The 27,135-nt window shown below is 33.8% G+C and overlaps 1 protein-coding gene across 1 annotated transcript in view; it reads left to right on the top strand.

Annotated features, from left to right (window-relative positions):
• Positions 1-13,384, top strand: part of LOC143915609 (uncharacterized) — an 86,742-nt gene extending 73,358 nt beyond the window's left edge. Inside the window, exon 3 of the mRNA XM_077436322.1 lies at positions 10,055-13,384. Coding sequence (XP_077292448.1) covers positions 10,055-11,721 — 1,667 coding nt within the window. The 3' untranslated portion in view covers positions 11,722-13,384. The remainder of the gene's footprint in view (positions 1-10,054) is intronic.
• The last annotated feature ends 13,751 nt before the right edge of the window (positions 13,385-27,135 follow it).

The raw sequence follows: 27,135 nt of genomic DNA, 5'->3' as shown, positions 1-27,135 counted from the left end.
ATCATCTAAGATGTGTGCAACTTCTAGAGTTAATTGGTCTTAACGTAAAGTATTTTGTCGAATTTGATTTTGCATCACTCGGTTAATTCCTGCTCGTCAAAAATTTGTGATCAGATTTTGAATCACTTGCACTCTTGAGATCGCTTAAATATTTTATCGAGATATATATTTAGTATTCAGAAGAAGAAGATTAGAAAAAGTATCAAGTGATTGAATTGTGTTTTGGAAAAAACCGTATTTATTTGCAGATATGTATGTTTACTGTCGCTGAGGAACATCTAAAACATGCATATAAATATTTATTTGCCGATTGATAGACAAATCTGTCGTAGCGGTTTCTTTGAAACTAGCAGCTTTTGTTCACAACACAATACGGTCGATCGAGTTATCGTATTTGACACAGAATATTTTTAAATAATTAGATGATAATATTTTATTGTAACTTCATATTAGAGACTTCAGACAGCCTATTAGAGACTTTTTTGCCGACAAATTTTCACGTCAGGCAAACCTTTAACGACAATCAAAGCATGATATGACAGGAGTCATTTGTTTTATTGATCCATCGATGAATGACGATTTACCTTGATTTTGATTCGATCTGGTCATATTTATTTCAATTTATCTTCTGTCGTACATAAAAGTATTCCTTCCTCAGATTTTTATATCTGAAGACATTTCTATTTTATCCATATCTGTTCCCTAGTGCCTTTGCCTTGGGAAACATTTCGTAAAATTATTAAGAGGAGAGATTCACAATCCCGCTATTCTGGAGAAGCTAATATTTTTGACCCCGTAAAATCATAGGGTTTTACGAAAGCATGATATCTTTATGCCAATCAGGGCTAAAACAATCGTGCTCATGAACTCCCCCCTCTTGAGAGCTGTTCGACTCCCTAACTTACTGGCACATTCTTTGGACCTCTTCAATGCCAGTTAGGTTGAGTTGGTCGAACACATCCTACATAGCACGATATAATTATCATTCTTATTTATTTGTTTTTTACTATACACATTTCTTACTTGCTTTTTATTTTTTAATTTTTTAAATGATTTTTGTTTTTTGTATACTTATATTTTATAATAACCATGGTGACGCTTTGGGGTTACCTGTCAAGTCTCTGTGGTATTGATTTTTTTTTAATAAATAAATAAAATAAAAAGTATTAAGATCATAGGGTTGGTTCAGGGATCCTAATGATCACTCCAGAATTTATTTTTATTTTTACATATATACATATATACCAAGAAGGCTTGACAGGAAGACCCCATGCGCCTTCCTGGAAAATTAATTACAAACAATGCAGCATTTTATTATTACATAAATCACTGTATTTCCTGAAGTTGAAGAACATGAAATAACAATTAATTACGGAATTAATCCATTGAGACATCTATGGATTTAGATTTTGTACATATTTTTTTCAAATTATACACACAATAAATACAGAAGATTTTTTGCCAATTTTGAGGAACCGTTTCAACAATGATCAGATAAAATTGGAAAACTCTGATAAGAAACGATCGAATACCCCCAAATCTAACCAGCAGTATGGCGGATCGAACCCGCTGATCACTTGGTGCTAAACATACACGCTACCATTAAGCCATACTGCTGGCTAAATGTCCAGTTACATCGTGTCCCTCTTTTTTAAAGGCAGGTAGCCAAGCGATCAGACATGCAGTAGTCCGAACAGCCCCGGCATTCCCTATAAACGTTATTCCCCACAAACCGGAATTCCTACGTTATAATTTCAAGATCATTTTATCTTATTAGTATCGTTTGGATCGTACAAGCATACAATGGAATATTACATAAAAAAAAACAAACTAGAAAATTGATGCAAATAATATTTTTTTTTTGTATTTCTGTTTGCTCTCTCGTCTATTTGATTTACAAACTTATATTATTTATATCCGTACAATCTATGAGCTAAAGCTAAGACTGAACCTTATTTAAAATTTGCTCACCTTTTGGCAGATGAGTTAATATGCCATTGGACTAATCGCAGTTGGGAACTAGGCGACTTGATTATGCAAGTCAAGATGCTGTTGGCTATCTAGGCAAACGGCCTCATCTCAATCTGGTCAAACCTCCTCCTCCTCCTCTTCATCTACTTGCCTTTCTTTGTCCTAAGTGTACACATATTCGTGTCGAACGCCACGCATGACATCATGATGATGTGTACTCGTACCATGAATGACATGAGGCCGAGGTGACGACGAGGTGCTTCAATTACTTGAATTAAAACCCTCCATTTTCCGAGCCCAACGTTTCCATTGTCACGTTCCGCTTATCTTTAATTCTTTCGATCCACATATAAAAGCACTATAACATAAATTCATTCGATTGATTGAGTTATATCTCTTATACATACACACGATGCTTGAAATGTAATGGAAAATCACCTGTCGCCTAATTGTACTGCAATTCAAACTCGTTTTGCAAACAATTAAATATTTTGAAATTGTACGTGCAAGTGATGTTCTATTGATGGCCTTGATTTTTTGTTTTTGTTTTGCTAATTAATATGAACTGATGAATTATTCAGAGGAGCGTTTAGATCTAACCTTAGTTGCATTTATCGATACGTACGAGTACGTGTAAGAAAAATAGTTTTTTTCGTATAAAATTAGCATTTTTATGTTGAAATGCTTCATTTTAACGGTTTGAAGGGTCGACGTCCTGAAAGATTAGATAACTGTTAACATAATGCAGGCTCGTGTTTTGACCTCATTGAAATTATAAGTCGGAGCGATTTGTAATTAGTGTATAAATTGTTATTGTAATAAGCTAAAAAATACATATTTAATATATAATTTGGAAAGAGACTTTGTATATATGTATGTATGTATGCATCCTTCGTTCGTAGAAATCCGTGACGTCATCGAACAAATAATTCGCTTTTTTCCGATTCAAAGGATTTGAAGTTTCCGGGGGCGTAGGCGCTGAGGGCGAAGCCCTAGAGGGTGCAGACGTCGGGGGTGGAGCCCTAGGGAGCGCCGAGGGCGGAGCCCTAGGGGCGCAGACGCCGGGGGTGTACATATAATTTTTATAAGAGACTTACTATATATGTTTGTTTGTTCGTGACAGTCAATTTAATAAAAAAAACAAATGAGTATTCAAATTTATATAAAATAAAACTATTCAAATAAATTTAATAAAATGTTTACTATTAGATTAGTCTTGTTTAAACGGTTTATATTACAAATACCGAGCGAAGCCGGGTAATACAGCTAGTTATATATAAACAATACATATTCAAGTGGACATGTAGTAAGCTAGAGAGGATGCCATCGAAAGTCTACATAATACTTTAGCATGTGATAGTTTTAGAAGTTTTATTCTAGCAATTTAAGGATCTTGTTGTTAGGAGAGACATAATGTAGAGTAAAATGAGACTCGTTGGATGACATTGTTTATTACTCGGAGAGCCACAACGAACTTATCGTTCGCTAAGCGTCACATGTACAAGATGACAACTCAACTGTTCTTCAAAGCATGCATGCCAACCATGCATTCTTCTAGAAAACTAAATCCCACATTATAAGTGAACTCTCTCATGGAGATATTTGTCGGCATATACATACATAAATATATAAGTATATCGATAAATCTCTGCGTACAGAATTTTCCGTAGCTAGAGATACTACGACAGATATTTTATGATACGTTTCTGTTTAGCTGTGGGCAAAGTCGTTACCGATTGGCTGGATCGGTCAAAGACGTTTGTGTAAATTTATTAAAAAAACAAATGAAGATTTTTTTCATACACTGAATGGTTTCTATAAACCATTAGCTACCACTAGCCAGCAGCATAGCTTGGTCGTTAAGCTTCTGCACACTGAGAGGCCTCGGGTTCGATCCTATGAGCTGACCTCGATTGAAAATAATTTTTCTGGGTATATCAGTAGTGCTGCTGGTCAGACCTGTATATTTGTTACTTCAGGTTGGTCGTTTCCTTTCAGAGTTTGCCAATTTTCTCTGATTTCATTGTTGAAACGGTTCCCGATTAAAAATTGGCTAAAAACCTTCCTACGTACTATGTCACCACTATTTGAGTATGATTAATGTAAAATAAAATGTATGTACAATTCATAGATATCTCGTTAATTTGCGAATTTTCAGTGTCTCGTAATTCAGCGACTTGTATAATAAAAATGCTGTATTGTTTGTAATTGGCCGGGAAGGCGCATTGGGGTTTATCTGTAAGGACTTCCTGGTATAAAACGTAATAAAACATAAAATAAAATAAAAACATGATTCGGGATTGATACTGAGTTCTATACATTATTCAAAAGCTATAAAGTAGAAATCTCACAAAAACAATACTTAATCTACGAATACGTTGTATACAAAAGGTTTAGAACTCTTGCCATGTTTATCTCTCGACTCTCTTATTTACATACCATATTATCGTTTTATTGTATTGCACTTCTTGAGCGACACAATACCGGTTTTTTTTTTTAAATATCGACAAATTCCTCTTCCTGTATTAGAAGCGCAGTTAATTGATAGTCACCGATAATAATCCGCAACATCCTTGAATAGTTCATTTTTTCCTTTATTCAATCATTGCGATTTTCCTTGAACTTCCAGGAAATCGCCGCTAGATTGAACGTGCACTTCGCGCCGATCGCACAGACTACTATTTTTACGATTCGACTATTTTTAAAACGAAACGACCGTTTTATTACCTCAGTATCAAGGTCTTCACATAATATTACAATATACTACTTTTGGAACATTAGTACCATTTCAGCTCTTAGCAATGCCTTGATATATACAGGTTGGACCAAATAACAGAGAGTAGGGTTTGAAGAGTCAACAACGACAATGACTCGTCAAGACTCTTCGCTTAGGGCTTCCAAGCCGGTTTAAACCGAAACCAAAAAGCCGGCTTTTTGACCATTTTTCAAAAAACCGAAAACCGGCTTTTTTGGCTCGATCAACCGGCTTTTTAAGGTTTTCATTAATTATGAATTTCAAATATTTATGAAAGATCAATATATCCAAAATAGTGTATGTATATCCAAACTTTCCTCGGGAATAGGCGTATATTTCTTTGAACAACAAAAAAAGGTACAGCTCTTAGCGGTGGCTTTGAGATTTAGTAATGGACCAGGTCATAAAATATTATTGAAATAACCTACGCAAGGCCTTTCAGAATGTCGGCTAATTGGGTTTTAAATAATTATTTGTAGTTTTTGCGTGTTCAGGTATAAAAGTATAGAAAACGTTGTTAAGAATTCGTTGCTGTTTATGCTAAAACAGATGTGTAAAATAAATTTGAAAAATGGAAATATTTCATACTTCATTACGTTTTTGAATACAAATTCATCTCAGCAGTGTTCTTATTCACGATTCCACGATTACAGTTTTTCTACGAGGTAAGACATTATTTTTTAATATATTCTTGATAGTAGCTTATGTAAATCATTTAATTATGCGTATTCAGGATCTACGTTTTTACAGCTGTGATATGTAATACAAATTTTATTATTTCTAATATTTGTAATAATAATATATATATGTAGTAATAATCTTATAAAAGTTCATAATGTTTACAACTGAATTTAATTTATAAGCAACTATTTTTTGCATAATATGATATCTATATTTACAATTTTCGATATAGAAATTTAAAACTTAAAAAAAATCTTAATTTTCTGAAACCGGTGAAAGCTTTTTTTTTGTAAAAAAAACGAAAACCGGCTTTTTCTTTCGGGTGGTTTTTTGTTACCCCTACTCTTCACTAATTAGTTGAGGGGCTTCCTCCCCACTCTAATAATGATTTTGATAAAACGGAAAGCTTCCAGCTTCGGAAAGAAGATTCAATCGATCCTAGACTGGAACCCTCCCGGTCGCGAAGGTGGCTTTGTTTACTTAACAAGGCTATAAAATACTCACATGTTCACTGATGACTATGCTATTGACTTCCAAACCCTACTCTGATATTAGGCCCACCCTGTATGTGCGGTGCAAATTGCGTGTCGATTCGCGCGGATGCAATCGTAGGAAGTGCATCGAGAGATGGATGTGTTTTCCGATCGTGGAACGGAGATATGCAATAGTAATTAGTCTGTATTATGATGATTATAAGAAAAAATGTATGTCTGTTTCGTTCTGTGCCGATTATGATTTGATTGGAATATGTAGTACGTACCAATTTTTGTGTTGCGTTCTTGTTTTTGATTGTTGATGATGTCGTTCTCCTTCCTGTCCTACAAACGCGACTGTTTATAATCCCAGTTAATGCTGACCCAAATTGCCTTTTGCCATGATTAGGTATGAAAATAGACACAGTGCAAGTGGAGATGTTGATTTCATGTTATTCCAACCGCGATGAAACTGGATTTGATAATGATAGGCGACAATTCGTCTGTTTTGCTCACAAATTGTCGTTTTATCACCGATGGATTTGTCTGCAGATAGTGTTTATAGAGATTTGTTTGTAGTAGTTGCTTCTCAGCGATGAAAAACGAGTTAAAAATGCAATACAATCGGCTGGGTCATCATATTTGCAATGACTCAAAATATTGTGGGATTGAGTTTTCTAGCCTAGAAGAATGCATGTATGAATATTTAGGTTGGCATGCATGACTTGAAGAATAGTTTAGTTGCCATCTTGTACATGTGATTAGCTCGATGTGGCGCTCCGCCGAGTAAACAATGTTTTAAATCTTCCAACGAATCTATTTTTTTTAATGTATCGCATATGTCTCTTGACAACTAGATTCTACAATATTACTAAGAAAACTGGACAATACTTTTTTTTTTATTAACAATTAACTCTAAGTTTTTTTCATCCGACAAATCTATCCGTCATTATCAATAAAATGAAAACAAATCTATTTCAATATACACACATGAATCAATATCCTTTCATGCTGTACGTATTTTAGTTATAATATAACGATTGTTTTGTTTACAACTTGTCAGTATTGAATTGATTGTTTACAACTTGTCAGTATTGAATCGTCTACTCATATATTATATTATGTATACTAGTAGCTACCTGGCGTCGCCTGAGCATAATAACACATTGATAAGACTAAACAATAAACAATTACATCATACATAACCATATATACAAGCTCCATAAGAGCATTTAGGGGGGGGGGGGTTAATTAAATTATTAAAAAAATCATCATTCAAATGATTTCTCGAAACTGCGCCACTGTTCAGTGCAGTTTATACTTCTGTAAGTTCCATATATCATGCGACATAGTTTCATTCGCTCGAATTCAACAAGAATGCTAAAGATTTGTTTACACAAACAAACCCATTTAATAAATGTTTAACTTCAACCACTGTTCATAGCAAATCATCGAACTCGAACATGCAGCTGATCTTCAGATCAGATGCTGCTTTGAGTCATATACGACAAAGCGACAGGTTCTATCTTTGTCTTGTATTTTTGCCAGGATTATCAAGTTGCATGTTCGAATGAATGTTGTGTGGAATTCCGAACGTGCTCTCTTTTGCATTATATAATGGCAAATGGCGACGTGATGGGGAAGTAGTCTCGTATCTGATTACGGACGTGTGCTCGCCGGGAATTGGTAATCTCATCGAACAGTCATCGGAGAATTTTGTCAATTCTGATGATGCACTTCCTGGAATTGAAAATAAAAAGCGGCGTTCGTTGATTGCAACTACGCATATTTTCGCACCCGGAGTCACGTAGTAGTACTCCCGTCTATTACTACTACCACGTACAATTTGCTCATTGCGGGGGCACTCGTTTGTTGCTGATTGTTTTGGTCATTGCCAAATCTATCACATGTGCTTTGTTATTGTTTTTGTTTTTTCTCTCTCTCTCTCTCTCTCTCTCTCTCTCTCTCTCTCTCTGCTCTCCTCCCATCTGAATTATCGGCTCGGTGGTCTGGGTCATGGGCCGATTGCAGACAATGCCACTTCTTCTCATGGCGTTTCTGAAACTTGCGCACTTCTTCATGGGAATAGTCTCATGTTCATTTCTTTCTCGGTTTTAATCTGCGTGTTGTCAGTGAACTTGAAACTGAATAGTCTGTAATTGAATCTGTCGACGGCCGTGACGCGTGACGGCCTATTTTATTGTGTGACGAATTGCGAAAAGGTGGTGAACCGCTTATTTTAAACTTTTTGTCGCGGTGAAATGGTGTAATTGATACCGTTTGGTTATTACTACACTCGATGTCGATAGGTGTTAGCAGAGCTGATAAATTCTGTCGATAGTGGTGCTTTAGTCTAATGAAATCAGATAAATGGGCAAACTCTGATTGGAAACGATCGACTTGGAGTCACAAACATCCAAGTTTGACCAGCAGCATTAAACATAAGCACGGGATCGGACCCGATAACCTCTCGGTGCTAAACATAAACGCAACCAACGAGCCATACTGCTGGCTATGTAATATGTAATATATACACCCCAAGCTTTTATATTCAATCATATAAAGAACTTCTGGAAAGACTACTTTTATTGTATTGTTAACCAAACAGAACAAGTAAAAAAAATTAAACACTTCTTCAAAAAAAACTTGCACTGAAAAATTTTAATGTAATTTTTATATAAAAAATATTATAATAGATTTGAAGAATTTATAATAGAATCGTAGCTCCCTTATCAGGCACAAGATCTACTCTTATCTGATAAGGAATACATGTCCAACTTTGAAATAAACATTATATCCTGTAAATATATGTATATGAATAAATAAATAAAAAAAATAAAAAAAAAATAATTCAAAATTTATGACAAAAGTCAATATACATATGTACATATGCAGCGTGGATTAGTGGTTAACCTATTATGCTTTCAAGCAGAGTGGTCACAGTTCAATTCCCACTAGTAGCTGTTGGCCAGATCTTGATTTGTGACTCCAGGTCGATGAGAGTTTGCCAATTTTTCTGTTTTTCATTGAAACGCTTCTTGTAAATTAGCACCTCCTTTCCAATATCTCTTGCAAATCTCAAATTATTCAGCTTCTTGAGGTTCGGCGATTTGTATAATAAAATGCTTTCTCCATATATGTCACTGTAGATGACGTTTGTATGAATTCGAATTGTATAAATGCTCGAGGTCAGCTCACGGGATCTCTCGGTGCTTAGTATCGATGCAACCACTGAGCCACGCTGCTGGCTGTATAACAATAAAAGTTTTTAATATATGGTTTTGTAATTAAAAAACAGTTCTAGTACATGTAAGATATTAAAAGCTGATTGCATGAAATGTCGATGCTACATTTTTTTTTTACAAAATTGCCAATTTTCATTGTCTTTCGTATTTTCATCAATCTTTTGGGTACCTCTCGATCACGACTCCTTATTAAGTGTTCCTCTTTTATGTAATAAAGTGCCTTTTCAATATTCCAAGTATCACTAAAGCAAAACAGTGTTGCAACAATTTGTATATATTATATAATATTGATTGATCCATTACGAATGTACATATAATGATTTTTTTATCTCTATGCAATATTTATAATGATAATGATAGTTCGTTAGTTACATTTTGTAGAATTACTAACTAATTGGCTTATTTTACTGGGACATGGAGCAAACCTTTGATCTTCGCACTATGATTTTCACAAAAAAACTTTTTGTTTTCGTAAACGTAATGGTTTTTTTAAAAGTAGCCTTTACTTTATTTGAGTGACGAATTGCTAATTGCTCTTTTTCAAACGCTCGCAAAGGTTGCTTCTATTTGTATGATAATGCTTTAGTTTGATTTACAATCTCTTTTGTGTTTGTTTTGAATGTTTTGGTGTAGACGACAATTGTATAAGCGTAACATTGCATTATTTAAAGTTTTCTCAATTTTTGCTTTATCGCAACGTACAGGAAATAGCCGCCACATATGTACATATGCTTAGATAACAGTTTAGATATACACCCATATTCTCATTTCAGTCCAGTTACTTAACGTCGTTAGTTACATATTTTTTGTGTCGGCACAAGTGAAATGTATGCGGACAGATAGAAAGTGATGAATTAGCAAATTCTAGCTAAATGATTGAAATGTGCAACTCCTTTCTTTCTAAAAGTCGTTTAATTTTTTTGTTGCAGGTGAAGGTTGCGTGGACAAGCCTCTGTCGACTCTTTGGAGAAACTACAACCAATCCTCAAAACCTGATGTCGTCATGAAGCTGTCCATCACCAATTCTGGTCTGAAAGGAGTCACAAAGGAGCACGGCCTCACCGAGTACTGGGCTCATCGCATCACCTTCTGTACCACCCCACCAGAGTTTCCGAAAATATTCTGCTGGGTCTACAGACACGAGGGCAGAAAGCTGAAGCACGAATTGCGTTGTCATGCTGTCCTCTGCACTAAAGAGTCCGTATCCAAGAGAATAACCACCGACCTCCAGAACAAAATCCACCAAGCGTTGCTCGAGTTCAAAAAGGATAAGATTGCTCGCCAAAACGCACGCTTGAGCTTAGCCAATTGTATATATGAAAATCCGAGCATGCCCAGAAGGAAGATTCTTCTGAGCGTCGGTGGTAATAACTACAAACCGCCTCTGGAGCGATCCAAATCAGCACCCAAACTGACGGCTATCGAGGAGATGGTCTCCGAAGAGGACGAAGAAGAAGAGACTGCCGCTAATAATGCGATCAACAACAAAAACACCTGGACCAAAGATTCAACGACTAAGATGTGTTGCAAAGTCGACGATATATTCCCGTCTTACACGCTGGGCAGGCGGAAATGTGACCACTTCAGAAAGATAAGCTTACCCGAGACCAAAAGTCAAATGGATGAAACCAATCTGCTTAGGTACCAAAGTTACGACATAGACATATCTGAAAGCAACCAGGAGTACTCTGACAGTTCCGATTGCAATCACGAAGCATCTGTTATTTGCGATTTCGACAATGCGAACGACGAACCACTGGATCCGCCTACTAAGAGATCGCCAAGTCTGACCAATCACGTTTCGTTTACGTTCTCGAACTTGTCGGAAAGCAGTGAGCAAGGTCTACCTGCTACTACCGACGAAGATAACGAGGTCTTCTATTGTGAAACCGATTATCAAAAGAGCGACGCTGCACAGAAAGACAGCGGAAAGTCGATTTTGGAACAGTTGTGCAACCAAGCAAATTATCTCATATTGGACAGCGACGAAGGGTCTATATCGAGTGGTTGCGAAACTGCCAGCACTGTGACTTCTTCAGACATTGAGATGACTTCTCTTCCGTGCACGGTCAACGGCCAAGAGAATGTGGAGAAAGTGAGCGTTCTTGAAAGAGTGCAAAGTTTCGAGCAGTTGTTCCTGAGGGAGAGGAACAGCTCGATGAGGTCATCGGCTATGAGCAATTGCAGCAAAAAATTCAGCGGAATGGACTCCCACGCAGGTGAGGTTACCAGTTCCAGTCCGAGCGACAGTGCTTGCTATTCGTCATCTGGGGAGACTGGTCCTCCTAGTTGTGGCGACGAAGTGAGTCTAGTCCCCCTGGGCGAGAAGTACCCAACGTACCTCACCAGTGCTAAAGCAGCCTATATGAGGTGCTCCACCTTCCCTCCTGATGATGCCATCAGCGAAAACATCAGCGACGTCGACAGCGCGGTGCATTCCTCCATCGAGACCTCCAAAACCCAAGACTTTAAGTACGAAGGCGAGACCGACAGAGGAGATAGTGATAGTGCTTGCAGTGTTGAATCGGGATATTCTGAACTGTTGGAGAGTGGAAATCAGGCCGAATGCCTGATAGGCAATACTGTGATGGTTTAAATGTGCAATTTTCCGTTGTTGAAAATTATAGTCAAATTTTACTTCCTTTAGGATTTATTTTACATAGTTAGACTCGGTGCTAGCTTAAATATTCAAAATGCACACTCAGTGGTGTCATCCAATTTCCGTAACGACGGGTTTTCTCTATAAGATCTGCTGTACCTACATAGTGGTTCCCGGAAAGATGCACTAAATTGCACTGAATGGTAGCGCAGTTTCGAGAAGTCCTAATTTTTAATGACGCTCAAAAAAAACTTACGATAACATACAAATGCTTCTTATGAGATTCTATTGCGTTAATTCTCGTTGAGCATCTTTGAATGTTAAGATGTCTCGAGAGTGCAACTATCTCGAGTGCATTTTTCCGGTCACCCTACATAGTAACTATCATTATTTACTTGAAACCACCAAATTTGGTATACAGGTTTTTCATTCCAAATTGATCCTTTTTCATTTAAAATTGAACCTTTTTCATTTGAAATTAAACCTTTTTCAATTAAAATTGATCTAAAAGTTTGGTTTAATTTGAAATGAAAAAGGGTTAATTTGAAATGAATGAGGGTCAATTTGAAATGAAAAAAGATCAATTCGAAATGAATAAAGGTCAATTTGAAATGAATAAGGGTCAATTTGGAATGAAAAACCTATACTATCTAATGATATAAAGATCTAATGAAAAACCTATACTATATTGTACTGTAGACAGTTTTAGAAGAGGTTCAAAGATAAGTTTTTTTAAATATTTTTTACCGTCCGAGCAATGCTGGGCAATTATACTAGTAATATATACTTTTGAATATATTTACAAAAAAAAAATTATATTTATAAATTCAGAAAAAAAATTACATTTTATTTATTGCATTACTTTAAGCTTACATTCCAAAAGTCTTTAAACTGTTGATGAGAATTCGAAGATCTGAAATTAGTTGAAAAGCAAAATAAATTATAGATTTATAAATCGAATCATATCTAAATATTCATAGCAACTTTCATCAGGTTCAATTTATCACAAATGGCCAGTGAGGCTGAATTGAAATAGTTGTTATTGAAATATGGATAGTGAAAATGAACAAAATTCATATCCTATCGTTATATTTTAAAATAAGGGTTCCCGGAAACCCACTGGATGACAGCATTGTTGCACTAGAATGCAATGGAAAAGCTTAACTTACCTTGTACTACTCATATAGTAAAAAAAAATTAGCCGAAAGTGTGCCTTTTCGGATAATTATAAGTTACTACCTATCCAAGAATTAACGTAAAATTGTATACTTTTTTTTATACATCAAAATTGTCTAAATTCATCCTATTATATATAATTTGTACATAAAAAAATACACATAGTTGTGTCATCTGTGTTGAATCATCGCACACAGAATTGAATAGTTTAATTGTTAAAGAGTCACCAATAGATAATTATATCATAGATACATGTGTATATGTATACGATGCATTCCAATCTGAAAAGTGTCAATAATTTATTATATATGTTTGATTTAAATGTGGCATCATCTCGATGTGAATTGTATCGTTGTTGTAAATTTATTGTATAGTAGGTATATTAGGTATATTATATTATTAAATATGATATTTTATGTACATGGAGATACATGGAGATGATGAAGAGTCTAACATTAAACATGCATAAATCTACGTACAATTTAAAAATGTCGTTTCACTATACATAGATCCCGTTGGCTATTTTTAATCCCGGCTCCTCCATTCACCACCCATTGAAGACGAGCTCTTCGTTGAATTGGCTACAAATTGGACAACAAAACGTACATCTTCTCAATTGCGTCAATCCTTCTAATGGTCGAACGCATGGAGATCTCGACACGACGCAGCTTCAAAGAATTCAATCCGTTTGGAAAATTTTGAACTATTTATTTATAGCCATTTGGATACGTGCTTCGATTTTTGAATAACTACTCCAGTATTCAAGTTGTGTGGCGTGTGTTTTGCCATGAAGTGTTCGTGCGCACGCGAACTTTTGACGACTACTTCCGGGAAACAAAGAAAATTCTAGCAAAATGTACGGCAAAATTCAACATATAATGAACCTATTCACTGAAATGTAAAATCAAACGTTTGTTCTACAATATTATAGCGTAGTTCAATCGCTCGTTATTATAATTAGATATCGGATATGGGTTGTAGCAAGCAACCCATGACTCTATATACATATGTATTTGAGGAATATAAGAAGGTCACAAAGCAAAATTCGATAATTAACCTTTGAAGGACGGAGCTTCGGGATCGAACCAGTGTCCCTAACCGGGGTTGAGTAAGGCCCCAGTATTCATTAATCAAAATACAGCTTTTCTCAATACAAATGGGTTCAATATATATATTAATAATCATTTTATACATCAACATAAAAAAAATTATAGTCCTATATGTTTTTGACTATTTTTGTATTAATAACGACAAGCATCGACATGCAAACGCACATATGTAGGTAAGGCCAACAAGCGACTGCGTGACAAAAGCGACGAAAACAATAGCTTATCAATAGAAAACAATAGCATCGATCAACAAGAATATGCAAGCGAACAGACAAATACATGACTTATCGCTACCGCCTTTAAATCATACTTTGGAACGTAGAAATGTATAAAAGAAGTAGAAATGTATAAAAGATGTACCCTTTTTCTAAATCATACAAAATCTTTTAAAATAAATTTCTTGTATGTAGTTCATTCTAGGAATACAAGAAATATAGGGTGTATAGCTTTGAAAACCACATACATAGTTATTACGAAAAACGTAAAAATTGAGGCACTTGCATACCCCACTTTATGTTAAAATTTCAGTTCAATAAACCAAACGGTTTCTGAGAAGAACATAAAAACCCACGATTCTCCAGAGTAAAAGTACTACTTCCGGTTCAGGTAAAAATATTTGAAAAATATTAGAGTATAAAATTTGTAAATATTTTACAATTCAAATTTAATCCAAATCATTCGTAATTGATTTATTGTATATTTAGAAGGAAACAGAAAGAATACCCTTTTCAAAACACCGTTTAGTTTTCAAGTACATAAATACAACAGATACGAATGAAAACGAATCCAATTCGACCTTAATTTGACGATTTTATTCAAATAAGATATTGATTCATTCAAAATTAGGATTCTACGAATATTAATTGAATCCTTATTTTAATTTTAAATCTTTCTAATCATTTTAGTGGGCATTAGTAATAGTACACTTTTAAGTATATTTCATTTAAAATACATAAACATATATTGCAGATACGAAGTGGAAAAATACATATCTAATTCCTTCCTAAATTTGAATCTACATACAAATAAACAACACATTATTCCTTCAATTACAATCAATTTTATCTATTTGGAAGAGTACCCTTTCCAAAATTTATTTGATTTGATTTAACAAATCAGATTTGAATGTCAACAAATGTAAATTTACATACGTATATAATTTGATTCTATATTTGGCATTCCCTCATTTTAAAATCCGTTCGAATTTACATCTACCGACATATAAATGTCGGTAGATGTAAAAACATTGACCATCTATATTATATTATAAAATCAGCAATCAAACAGGCTTTATTTGAACATTAACAAATCGTTTACGATTCACACAGGTTAAAAGTTTCACCTTAACGCATGTAACCAGTGTCGTTTAACGGCAATAGTTTTGAATGAATAATAATTCAACACGGTATTACTATTGCATACCTGTCCTAAATGTACATATTTACAATGTGGAGGAATTTTTATGTTTTAAATTACATAAAAATGTTTAATAAAGATTCATAATTGTACAGTACACACGTGGCATTGAACCTCTGCTTTCTGTGGTTAAATTTTTATGGTGACAGGTCAAGTATCAAATAAAATTGCGATGAAGTCACTGTGATTCACTTGTACGACTACTCATTATTGGATAGTAAATTTGTCTGTGATTTAAAAAGCGACATTGGTCGAATAAAAAACTTAAATTGTTATATTAAATCCAGGCAGAGCACGTGTAAAATTGCAATTAGCATCTCTGTTCCAGTTTTATTCCACCTTCATCATTCTGTCATGGTTCATCATGTAAGTAATTATGTCGAGTTTATTAACATTCAGTTAACAGTTGATGACGTCAGAATAATAAAATGCATTTTTTAAACATTTTTTGACTGATTGTATCAATAATTCGAAACATTTTTATTACATACCTCTTTTATACTTCACTTACGATTACAATTCAGGAAAAAATTTGCCTCTCATACTTTGCCATATTGCTCATTTTGGTCATCAATATAAGTAAATGTATCCTCCGATATTACGATGGAGAAAAAATATCGTTTTAGACGCGTTTGAAATTTGAATTTCTGAAAAGTGCCTGAAGTTTATCCAGTTTTTAGTTTTAAACATAGATGACGGTAGTAAAATAAAATTATTGGTATTTTTAATCAAAATAATAATTTTATATACAAATTATAGAAGAGGTATGTTTTTAAAAAACTTTTTTTTATAATATAATTATTTTAAACATTCATTGTTATTATTACAAGGCTTTTACATATATACCTATATATATAAAATATGCTTTTATATAATATATGTTTCACTTCGCTAATGGTTCAGGCAATATTCCTACATTCTTCCGATCGGTTTGAAACAGAGTGGTTTCAGTTTGGAATAGTTTTCCCAACAACGTAGTAAATTCATAAAACCTTTATATATTTAATAACTAGATGTCTTTCTTAAATTTTAATTCATTTTTTGTAATTTCTTCTTTTTACAAAAATTCTTCTTTTCCAATACATTTCTTTAACTTCGTTTTCTTTTAGTTAATATGTTACTATCTCAGATATTTAATTTGTATTTTACTTTTTTTGTAATTTATTTTATTTTGTATCTTATTATGTTTCACTACGATAATTACACTGAGCAACGAAAAATCACGTTTTTGAGTTACCAGAGCGAAGACTAATCAATTTTTATTAAGTTTCAACTACTGAATTCGAATATGATAATGATTTTTGTTGGTTTGCTCTCGTTTACGAGATATGACCGTCTAAAAAAGTGCGCAATTTTTACAGTTTTTTGGCTTTTGCTGTCTTTAACTCAAAATATAGTATTGCTGTGATCAAAATGAGTATTGGAATCAATAGTCAGATGTTTTTCCTATTGATTGTGATATATCATTGCTTTAAAATACTTATTATAGCAAATTTTAATAGTCAAAAATATTTTTTTTCATGCGTTTATTTGACCAGTTTTTTTTTATTTTACCATGTTTATAAGGATTGGTTTTCTAATTCTTCAGTTTTTCCGTGAATCATTATTTAGTGGGGGAAAAGCTCCCCATTCTATATATGTATGTATGACCTCAAGTAGTTTTTATGAAAGGTTTTTTGATGTAAAAAGAATTTCTAATGATGCCCAAGTCAAAGGGCACACGTTTTTAGTTTGAATTCGTTTTCGTGCATTTCCCAAGCGAACTTTACGGGTGCATCCGATGCAGTATTTAACTGCATCCTATACATTTTATTGTCTATAATCAACTGGGTCACCCGGCGCTTGATCGATCCCTGGGGATAAGTACATACTCGTATACGTACCATGTACATAAGTGTGGAATTAAAATTGTGACTAATTTACAGGCGTCGAAGTTACTCATACCATTGCGTGACAAATTCTTTGTTTGAAATTTTTATTTAAGTGCTTATTAATATAAAATGGCGATTTTCTTCGTGCAAAAGGGTAGTTGCTTCTGATACTTTTCGACCCATATTTTAATGGGTGTAATCAATTTTAAACCCCAGACATTTCGGCTTGACTTGCGTGTGTGGCCTCAATTTATGCATTCGTGCCGAACATTTTCTTGTTTCAAAACTACATACAGTCTTCTTCTAAAGATTGTTTTTTACTTTATCTATGTTTTTTTTTAGTGTTCGTTGACTTTTCAGGTGTCAGGCGAGATGCTAATTGTTTTCCGTTGTACATTCGTTACCACCAATTATATCAATTTGATATATTTTTTTATCGTCTGTGGTGATAATTCAAGTAAACATTGCCTCGTTTAATTTTTTTTTTTTTTGTTTATTCCTTCACAAATCAATTTTATTTTCTTTTATATAATGTTTATTATGTAATATTTTTTATGATGGAGCTATTTATTTCTTAAAATATGATTAAATCTAAATGCGCTCTATAAAGAATATAAATAAATTAATACTCTTAGGGCGAAAATACACTGAATGGTACGGGACGTTACGTCCTTTGGCTCACCGCTTCACATTGTGGGTTCCCCAAACCGAATTCGGGTGTAGTTGCACGTGCAGAGTGCATATTTTTGGGAGCTCGCACATACATATGTATGTATATGCATATCTATAAGCCCGAGATAAGACAAGTTTCTCCTAAATTTCTTCAAATATGGGATTCACCGACATCGATCACTGTCAAGTAAGGATAAAATATCCCCGAAAACACTCCAGGGGGTGATTTTTGGGACTATGTACCATGTACATATATTTTATCTTTTTATTTTTCACATAGATATATACCAGGAAGGTTTGACAGGAAGACCCCAATGCGCCTTCCTGGACAATTAATTACAAACAATGCTGAAGAACACGAAATAACATTTAATTAATTAATTCATTCATTCAGAATTAATCCATTGAGACATCTATGGATTTTAGATTTTTCTACATAATTTTTACAAATTATACAAACAATAAATACAGAAGATTTGTGACAACAGGAAAGGATATTTGCCAATTTGAGGAACCGTTTCAACAATGTTCAGATATAATTAGCAAACTCTGATAAGAAACGATCGATTTGGAGTTACAAATATCCCCAAATCTAACCAGCAGTTTGGCGGACCGAACCCAATGATCAATGAAGCAAACTGCTGGCTTAATGGTAGCGTGTAATATATGGGCTGGGGGTTCTATTGGCATCTATTTTTTTTAGACAAAATTTTCAATATAAATATTTATTAAACAATTTACAGGCGTTCGATTGAAAGGTGATATAAAATTACAATTATCACATAAGGAGAAACAATGAAAAAATAAATATCTAAAATCACACAAATAAGCTACGACAAACTATGGCATGCAATTAGCTGGAGACTTGTTTGCAGAATGCTCACCTTCATTTATTATAATATATGTATGTATGTATGTAGATGTGGGTTGATCACCTCCAAGATGTAAAGAAGTTGGAAAAATATCTGCAGGTAAATATAATATATATGTATATTCGAAAGGTTTTTGACTACTGGTTGGTAACGTTGCAGGGCGTGTTTCCATGGTGATAAGTTTCAAACAAAAATGTAAACGGTGAATTAATCAGCTGGCAATCTGGGTCCGGGCAAATACCATGAATACTGAATGGTGACCCTCGTCGAGACTCGAGAAATTGATTAGAATCAGACAGCGGGTGAAAGAAAACGGTCACGAAAGGGTTGATTCGCGTGCGTGATCCACTTTCTTACGCATACGTATGTATTTTCGAGTCGAGAATGAAGTCTCGGTGCGGTCGAAAAGGGCTTATTGTTTGTGTTTGAAGTTGGCGCCTCTGGACCGATACGTGCTGCGATCGCATTCCTTTCCCACGGCCGATTCGAAATTCCATTCTCCTACCTGGCCGAGCTGTTCGACAACACCTACCTTCTTGTCCGCACGTTCCGAGACACCTGATTTTGTAATTAATTCTCGAAAATTTTTTATAAAAGTTTGAGACATCTATGGTCAAATAGAAAAAGCTTTACTGCAATGATAGTCATGTGACGTAGCTTTTTAATTTGATCAATAGGTGTTAAGAAAACAATTTAATCAACAATAAAATAAAACTAGCTTTTTTTTTATAATATTATTATACATTAAATATTTATTCTGTGTACAATCCAACATTTTTCAAAATTATTATGTTTTTAAATAAAATTATAGCCGTTAACATTAATCCAAAATAACAGGGCTGTGGAGTCAGATTTTACCAAATTTTAATTATTTTACCAAATTTATTTACAAAATTTACCAACTCCGACTCCAACTTGAATGATTTCAGTAAGTATTGAAAATATATTAAAAATATAAGAAATTATAGGAATTTAAAAAAAATCACTAATAATTGACGGGCTGAAAACCAGACTGGTATAAGTGACATTTTAAAAAAAGCTGGTTTATGTGCTAAAATAATAGCATTTCATATATACTATTATTTTAGCACTTAAACCAGATTTTTTTAAAAATATCACTTGTACCAGTCTGGTTTTCAGCCCGTCAATTGACATGTTATCTAATTTATGGAATTATTAGTTATTTATATTATTTATTTATTTATTTCATAGAACATGAATATTCGCCTTTACAGACCGTTCCAAAGCGACGAGTGCACTTTAAACCAGTGCTACTCAAACTATTGTCCGCGGCCATTACTGGTCCGTGCACCGGCGGTTATGGGCCGCCGATTATAAACGACTCTTATCCAGAAAATGGTCAAGGAGGGGGCCATTTTGAAATTGAACATAAAAAAATTTAAAATGATGTGATTTTAGATTTGTCTAGTTATATAACATTATAATATATGTAAATAATAGTAGATATGATTAGAGGTAGGATAGCCAAGGTGCCGCTCATTGTTCAATTGTTGTAAATCCTTTGTAAAAAAGGTTCGGCCAACCTTTAACAATGCATTTACAACATTTGAACAATAAACAGCACCTTGGTTATCCTACCTCTAGATATGATACTTTAGTTATTTTTTTTTAAAGAAAACTATTATGATGTAAAACCCCATTCAGCAAAGAATGTGAAAGAAATATTTTTCAATTAATATTTATAAAAATATAAATCCGTTATAAATAATATAATATATATTTAAATATGAAAAACTTACAGTATATATGAAATTAAATTCGTCCCAAGGGGGGGGGGGGCATGGCACCCATGGCATTTTACTACTTATTATTACTTTATCTATGTACGTAGTAACAATAGATGAAGTTTTGTGATCATGCGAAAATTCGAACTCGTTTTATTTGTTATATGAACAAATTTTCACTCATATACATACATAAACTTTTTGTTTAAAAATATGATGCTGGTCCGTGAGAATAACTGAAAAATATATACTGGTTATATTTTTTTCATCAAACTTTCAAACTATCAAACTAAAATTGGAGACTCTCAAGACGCTAATAATAACATAATAAGTGGTAAAGGACAACTTTATATTTAGAATTTCAAAATTGAGTCAAGGACTGATGGTTTGGAATACATTTGTGGATTTGTTCGTTGGACCATTTGAGATTGCGTTGGAATTCGTTCTGGTGGGCATGGAGTTTGAGGATTCTGGATTACAGGATATTGGAAGTTTGGAGCAGCCGATCCTATTAGGTAGTACGATTGTGCAGGGATCGGTTGAACGGATTGAACAGGTTGGATGGGTTGGAGAGTTTGAACTGGAGAATAACTCAGGTGTCCAGGTGAGGATTCAGGAGTTGGATGTATAATATTAGATGCCTCTGAGTACTGAACAGCAAGCAGGAAGCAAGCAACGGCCAGGCTGATGTTTCTGAAGTTTGTCATTTTGCTGTATTCGAATTACACTGTGCTGACAGAATGAATTCAGTGGTAGTGTGATGCTCTTTTATATGCCAATTTTCTAGATACTGTCAATTTGAATTATCAGCAAAATCAATGAACACACACACGCACGTTAATCCAAGAACGTGCGTGATAAAATCATAATATTACGTTTTATGTGTTTTTATTAACTTCTGTTAATCTTTTAATGTTTTATTGATTACTCTGCATCTTCTTCTAATATAAAATTTCGAAAGAGACTTTGTAAGTATTGTTGGTTTGGATAATGGTTGAAACTTCGAAAACAAGTCAAATAATACATAAAAATATGTGCAATCCAACGATTTTATTTATAATGTAATTCATGATTTTTATAAGGAAATTATTAAATTTCAATTTATTGGTGGATTTATTACAATATAATTGGAGACTCTAGTTGAGACATACTGTAAAAAAGAAAATTATAAAAAAAAGAGTTGAAGACTCCAATTCCGAATCCACAGCCTTCGAAAATAATATTAATTCTTATGAGGAAGAAAATTTTCCGAGGTGTAGGAACATATGCTAAAAAAACTGAAGGCAAATATAATATTTGAAAATAATTTATTAATAGAAAATCTGCAAGATTTTAAAACTTTGATAATGATATCATCGAGAAGTATGTAGTTAGAGTGTGATTTATATGATATGAAGTTTATTATGTACAATTGTACATCAAAATATATACTATTAAATGTGTTAGTTACAATATGAGTATCATCCATATATGGGATTCGAATAATAATTATTCCTTGAAAAACTCCTACTGATATAAGATAAGTTCTTAAAAACTGTTAAATTTAATGTACATATAATAAAAAGTATAAACAAAATGATTGAACCATATATTTAAGAACACTTTCTGGTTCATAAAAAATGTGTATCGTGTGACAGAAATAAAAATGTAAAATAATGGTTGCCAAGCTTTTTGAAACTATATATGATATGTTTTTACAAAAACAAATCATGTTATTTTAATAAATAAGAGAAGCTATAAATTTTATATACAATTTGGGCCAAAATAATCCTCAACAATATTGGTTTTGTTACTAGCTAAATTAAACGCGTTTACAATATAGTAATTTTACAAATATTCAAAAGATGTCGTTAATATTTTATTAATTTGTATTCTATGCAAATATGACAAAATTTTAAATGTTTGAATATTTAAATTTAAAAATAATTATTTATAAACTCGATTTAAAGATATCAAAATAATATTGCGAAACATAACCTACGACTTTCAGAACAAATAGTGTATTGTTTTTGTTTCAATATACACTATCTGTATTCATCTTGGGCACAACATAAATTTAATTTTTTTTTTACAGTACAGAGATATAAAAGTGATATAGAGATAATAAAGTTTGATTTTCTTGTAAAACACGTGTATAAAGAGCGTGTGACACATTGAATTGCAGCACTAGAGAGCGTCGTGTTACTTGAAGACTAGTTTTTTTTTTTTTTGCAGACGTATGAGTATTTTTCAAGACCGCATTATGGCTTATTAGATAATCCAGTTTGTTGTTCGTTTATACGACTCTCAAAAAAGCAGTATAACAAATAAATTACACGGTACGGTGGTCCGTGCAGATATCACCGATCTAATTACTCGAACGTCACAAGTACACACTGCCCCGTACTAAACGGTCAATTTCACTTTCGATTCACGATTCGACTAATTAATCGATTGATAGAAAGGAAGAAACGGCGATACGTCGATGATCTTAGTACTACATAGTTTTCTTTATAGTGGTTTGTAGTTTTCGTTCAAGGGCTGAAAACATATGTCGGGAAATGTTCGAGGGATGAAAGATGTGTGCTTTACTAGCGTGTGTACGGCCAGGATACAGGTATAGGCAGTGGCGGACTGGGACTGAAATCAGTGCATGCCAGGAGTCAAAGGGGGCCCCACCCAGGGTTAAAATAATTTGTCCCCCCCCCCCCCATATAAAAAAATTTTCTTCTTTCCATCACGCTAAAAATCAAGGGAAATTTTTTTTTTTTTTTTCAAAATTGGGAATAAACAAATTTAGGTACAAGAAAAATGGCAAAAGCAAAATAGATCCATAAATTATATTGTATATTTCGTTTTAACCCTTGTCCTAGGTAAATATAATGCATCATAAAAGAATGCGGCATAAAAGCGGCTTTTACTTTCGGTAGAAAACAATCAGGGACGTCATTTCAGCTTTTTCTTTGGGGGGCAGGGCAGGCAAAGATTAGTCAAATTGAATTTTTTTTCAAAAAATCTTTTTTATATCGGAATAAAAATGGAAAATATTCTTTACCTTATTGAGTTATAAAATATGAAAAAAATAAGCTTATATTTGAAAAAGTAATTATAAAAAAATATTATGTAAAAAGAAAAAAAAGCGCCGCAGGCGAAAATTTTTTTCCACAAATCTTTACATAGTCAACATTAATCGACCATCATACTGATTCTCCAAAAAACTATCAATTAACTTAATTTCTACCGACTGTCTTGTCACTTTATCTATGTACATATGTACGTAATAACATTAGATAAAGTTTTGTTTTGTTTTTTTTCAAAGCACATAGCAGCGATTATTTTATTAGTTACCCAAAAGTAACATACATAAGAAATACACGTAGCATTCATAGATCCATAGTATCTCATTAATCATTAAATTCATAATATTTTCTAAATTCACACTATTCCTTAATTTAGGCGAGTGCCCCCCTATGGCCCCCCCAAATTACGTCCCTGAAAAAAATGCATAATATTTTCAATTAATGTTAATCGAAAATCAGGATTTTGGGGAGGGGGCCCCTATCCTATATTTTTATTTACATGGATGTGTCTAGATTAGGAATAGATTTTATATTCGGAAACTGTTTAAAATTGTGTATTTAAATCTTACTATATCATCGAAGTATAATCAAATGTTATTTTGAAAGTATGAAGTAAATTTAAATCGCTGGTTGATGATGAATCATCCTATCAAAATTGTTTTAAGAAAATTTGTTTATTCCCATTTTTATTTCAGTAGTTAGTTGTTACATAGGTATTGGTATATACATAATCTTGAGGTTGGAATAGGCCCGGCAAAAGGGCCCACGCAAATGTTGAAACTTACATTTCAAGCCTAATAAAAAAGTTAACCGATCCTTGGGCTGTTAAAGCAGGTATTAGTTATTTGTGTATATCGTAAGAAATTTGTTTTGTTGAAATACCCAAACTTTAGGTCCTAAAGTTGCAATATCCTATACATTTTTACACACGTGAAATAGTTAAAAAGTTATTTAATTTTACTGAGGGCCCATATTTTCTAACAGATAGTGGGGCCCACATGCCATCGGGCATGTTCGCTTGTATGGCCAGTCCGCCACTGGGTATAGGATATAAGCAATGTAATAACTTATTACTAATAAGATAAGAGCCTAAGGTTTAAGGGTCAGACCATATGAATCATAACTTATGATAGCCCTGTCAGTGCCGGGCTTACACCCTATGGCGCCCTCGGGCAATTTTTTCCAAGCGCCCATAGAAATTTTTTAAAAAATGGGTTACCATCCTCTTTTTCCGGTCTTGGGACTGGCAGAAAAATGGCTAACAAGATTTCCCAATCCCAGGTGTAGTTAAAAATAAATAAATAATTCAAAATTAAGCAAAATAATTTAGCAAAATCTGTAATTAAAGCTGAAAAATCAAGATTTTCAGCGATATCATTTTCCGTAGATAGAGTTTGAAAACTGGAAAGTCTATTTTTGTGACATTGTAGACCGGAGATAAGTTTTAATTTTCGAAATACTACGTTCACCACTTGATACAGTTTCAGACAAAAATTCGCATAGCAACCCAAATGTTTGGATAAAATTCTCGTATAAATCATACTGTTTTATAAAATTTAACACAATGAGTGGATTAATTTCACCTTGAACTTTATTTGAAAGAAAGGCTTTCAAAATGATAGATTCATCGCCAAGTTCATTACAATAATATCAGATTTTAAATTCGCGGCGAGCTTAATTTGATGATCGACTCTTTCCGGTAGATTGTTTACAAAATACACAAAATCCCCACGTCTCTGAATATTCGTTCAACAGTTCGAATCTTTCATTCATTGACACTAATGTTGTATCTGAGAATTAAAATTTAATTAAATTGAAAAAGAACACCGTACCAAACAATAAATGAAGCAAGAAAGCTGAAATCTTTTAACTGTTCCTCTAATGCGATTGCTTCATGTGCTACACCTGGATCTTTTCTTTCGGTTTCAGATAAAGTAATTAAAACATCATGAACGTCAACAATTTGATACCGAGCTGCTTTGACACTTAGTTTTTTCGCTTCCCATCGTGTGTCAGATAATAAGGAATTATTTAAGGAATATAATTGCACGTGAATCGGTTAGGATCTTTCAGCGATATATTGAAGTTGAACATTGTGTAAACATGTTTACAGTTTAGAAAGTAGAAGCGCTTTTGGCCCTCTAATCTAAAAATTTTTAGGGCCTTTTGCGCTCTAATTTTAAATTTTAAAGCGCCTTTGGCGCATTGAGTGGCGCCTTATCTTACTCGGGCGCCGCCAAACCCAGCCTCCCCCTAAAACTGAAACTGAGCCCTGTAACCAAATGGTTCAACTTAAAGTGACCGGTAGTCATGGCGGGTGTGAGTGTGCGTTAAGAATTTGGGATGAGGATGTCGAAATGAAGCGGTTGACCCTGTTACGATGTGCCATTACTCACTGGACATTTCCTTGCACTTGGATATATCCTGATTGAAGATTTAACGTAAGCGAGAGGAGGAGAATAATAAAAAAGAATCGTGTCACCGTCACTGCTTACGCCTTACGGTACGGAAGTGCAACACGTCGTAGCCGCGGTTTAAATGCAACCGCTGCACCGAGTTTTGGCACATGCTAATTTTATGGTAAACAGAAACTGCACAAGCCATTGAATGTTAATGTGAAGTGGCGGTTTCAAAAACTAGTTTATATTGTCTGCTGCGGTGGTGGTCAAGCTACCGCAGATAAAGAATGACACGAAAATTACCCCATTAACCTGGAATTGGGTAGGACTTAACGCCACGGTAAGTTATTCAATGGAATCTATTAAATGTCTTTGACTAATTAAATGTAACAAGTAAGACGTGGAAAGTAGTTGTTTATGAACACTTCATGAAAATACTAGATAAAAAGCTCATAAATATTTAATGCTTAGCTCATGAAAGATGCAAGCGTGTTGGTTAGTAGAAAGAAGAAAATGTTTCAAATCCTCCCTCACCGAAGTGGGGTATGCAAGTGCCCCAGCTTTTACGTTTTTCGTAATAACTATATAGTTTTCAAAGCTTTACACCCTATATTTCTTGTATTCCTAGAATGAACTACAAGAAATTTATTTTAATAGATTTTGTATGATTTATAAAAGGGGTATATCGTAAAAAATACATTTATACATTTCTACGTTCCAAAGTATGGCTTTAAGGCGGTAGCGATAAGTCATGTTTTTGACTGTTCGCTTGCATATTCTTGTTGATCGATGAATCAATGCGAGATAAAGAGACAGCTATATTTTCGTAAGCTATTGTTTTCGTCGCTTTTGGCGCGTGACTATTGAGTCATGCAGTCGCCTGTTGGCCTTACCTATGTGCGTTTTCATGTCGATGCTTGTCGTTATTTTTTAATACAAAAATAGTCAAAAACATGCTATAGGACTTAAACTTTTTTATGTTGATATATAAAATGATTAATTGATTTGTATTGAGAAAAGCTGTATTTTGATTAAAAAATACTGGGGTCTTACTCGACTCCGGTTCGGGACACTCGTTCAATTTCGACGCTC

This window comes from Arctopsyche grandis, chromosome 1 (assembly GCF_051622035.1).
Source record: "Arctopsyche grandis isolate Sample6627 chromosome 1, ASM5162203v2, whole genome shotgun sequence".
NCBI lineage: Eukaryota > Metazoa > Arthropoda > Insecta > Trichoptera > Hydropsychidae > Arctopsyche > Arctopsyche grandis.
The sequence above is the reverse complement of the archived record's forward strand: the minus strand, read 5'-3'. Positions and strand labels throughout refer to the sequence as shown.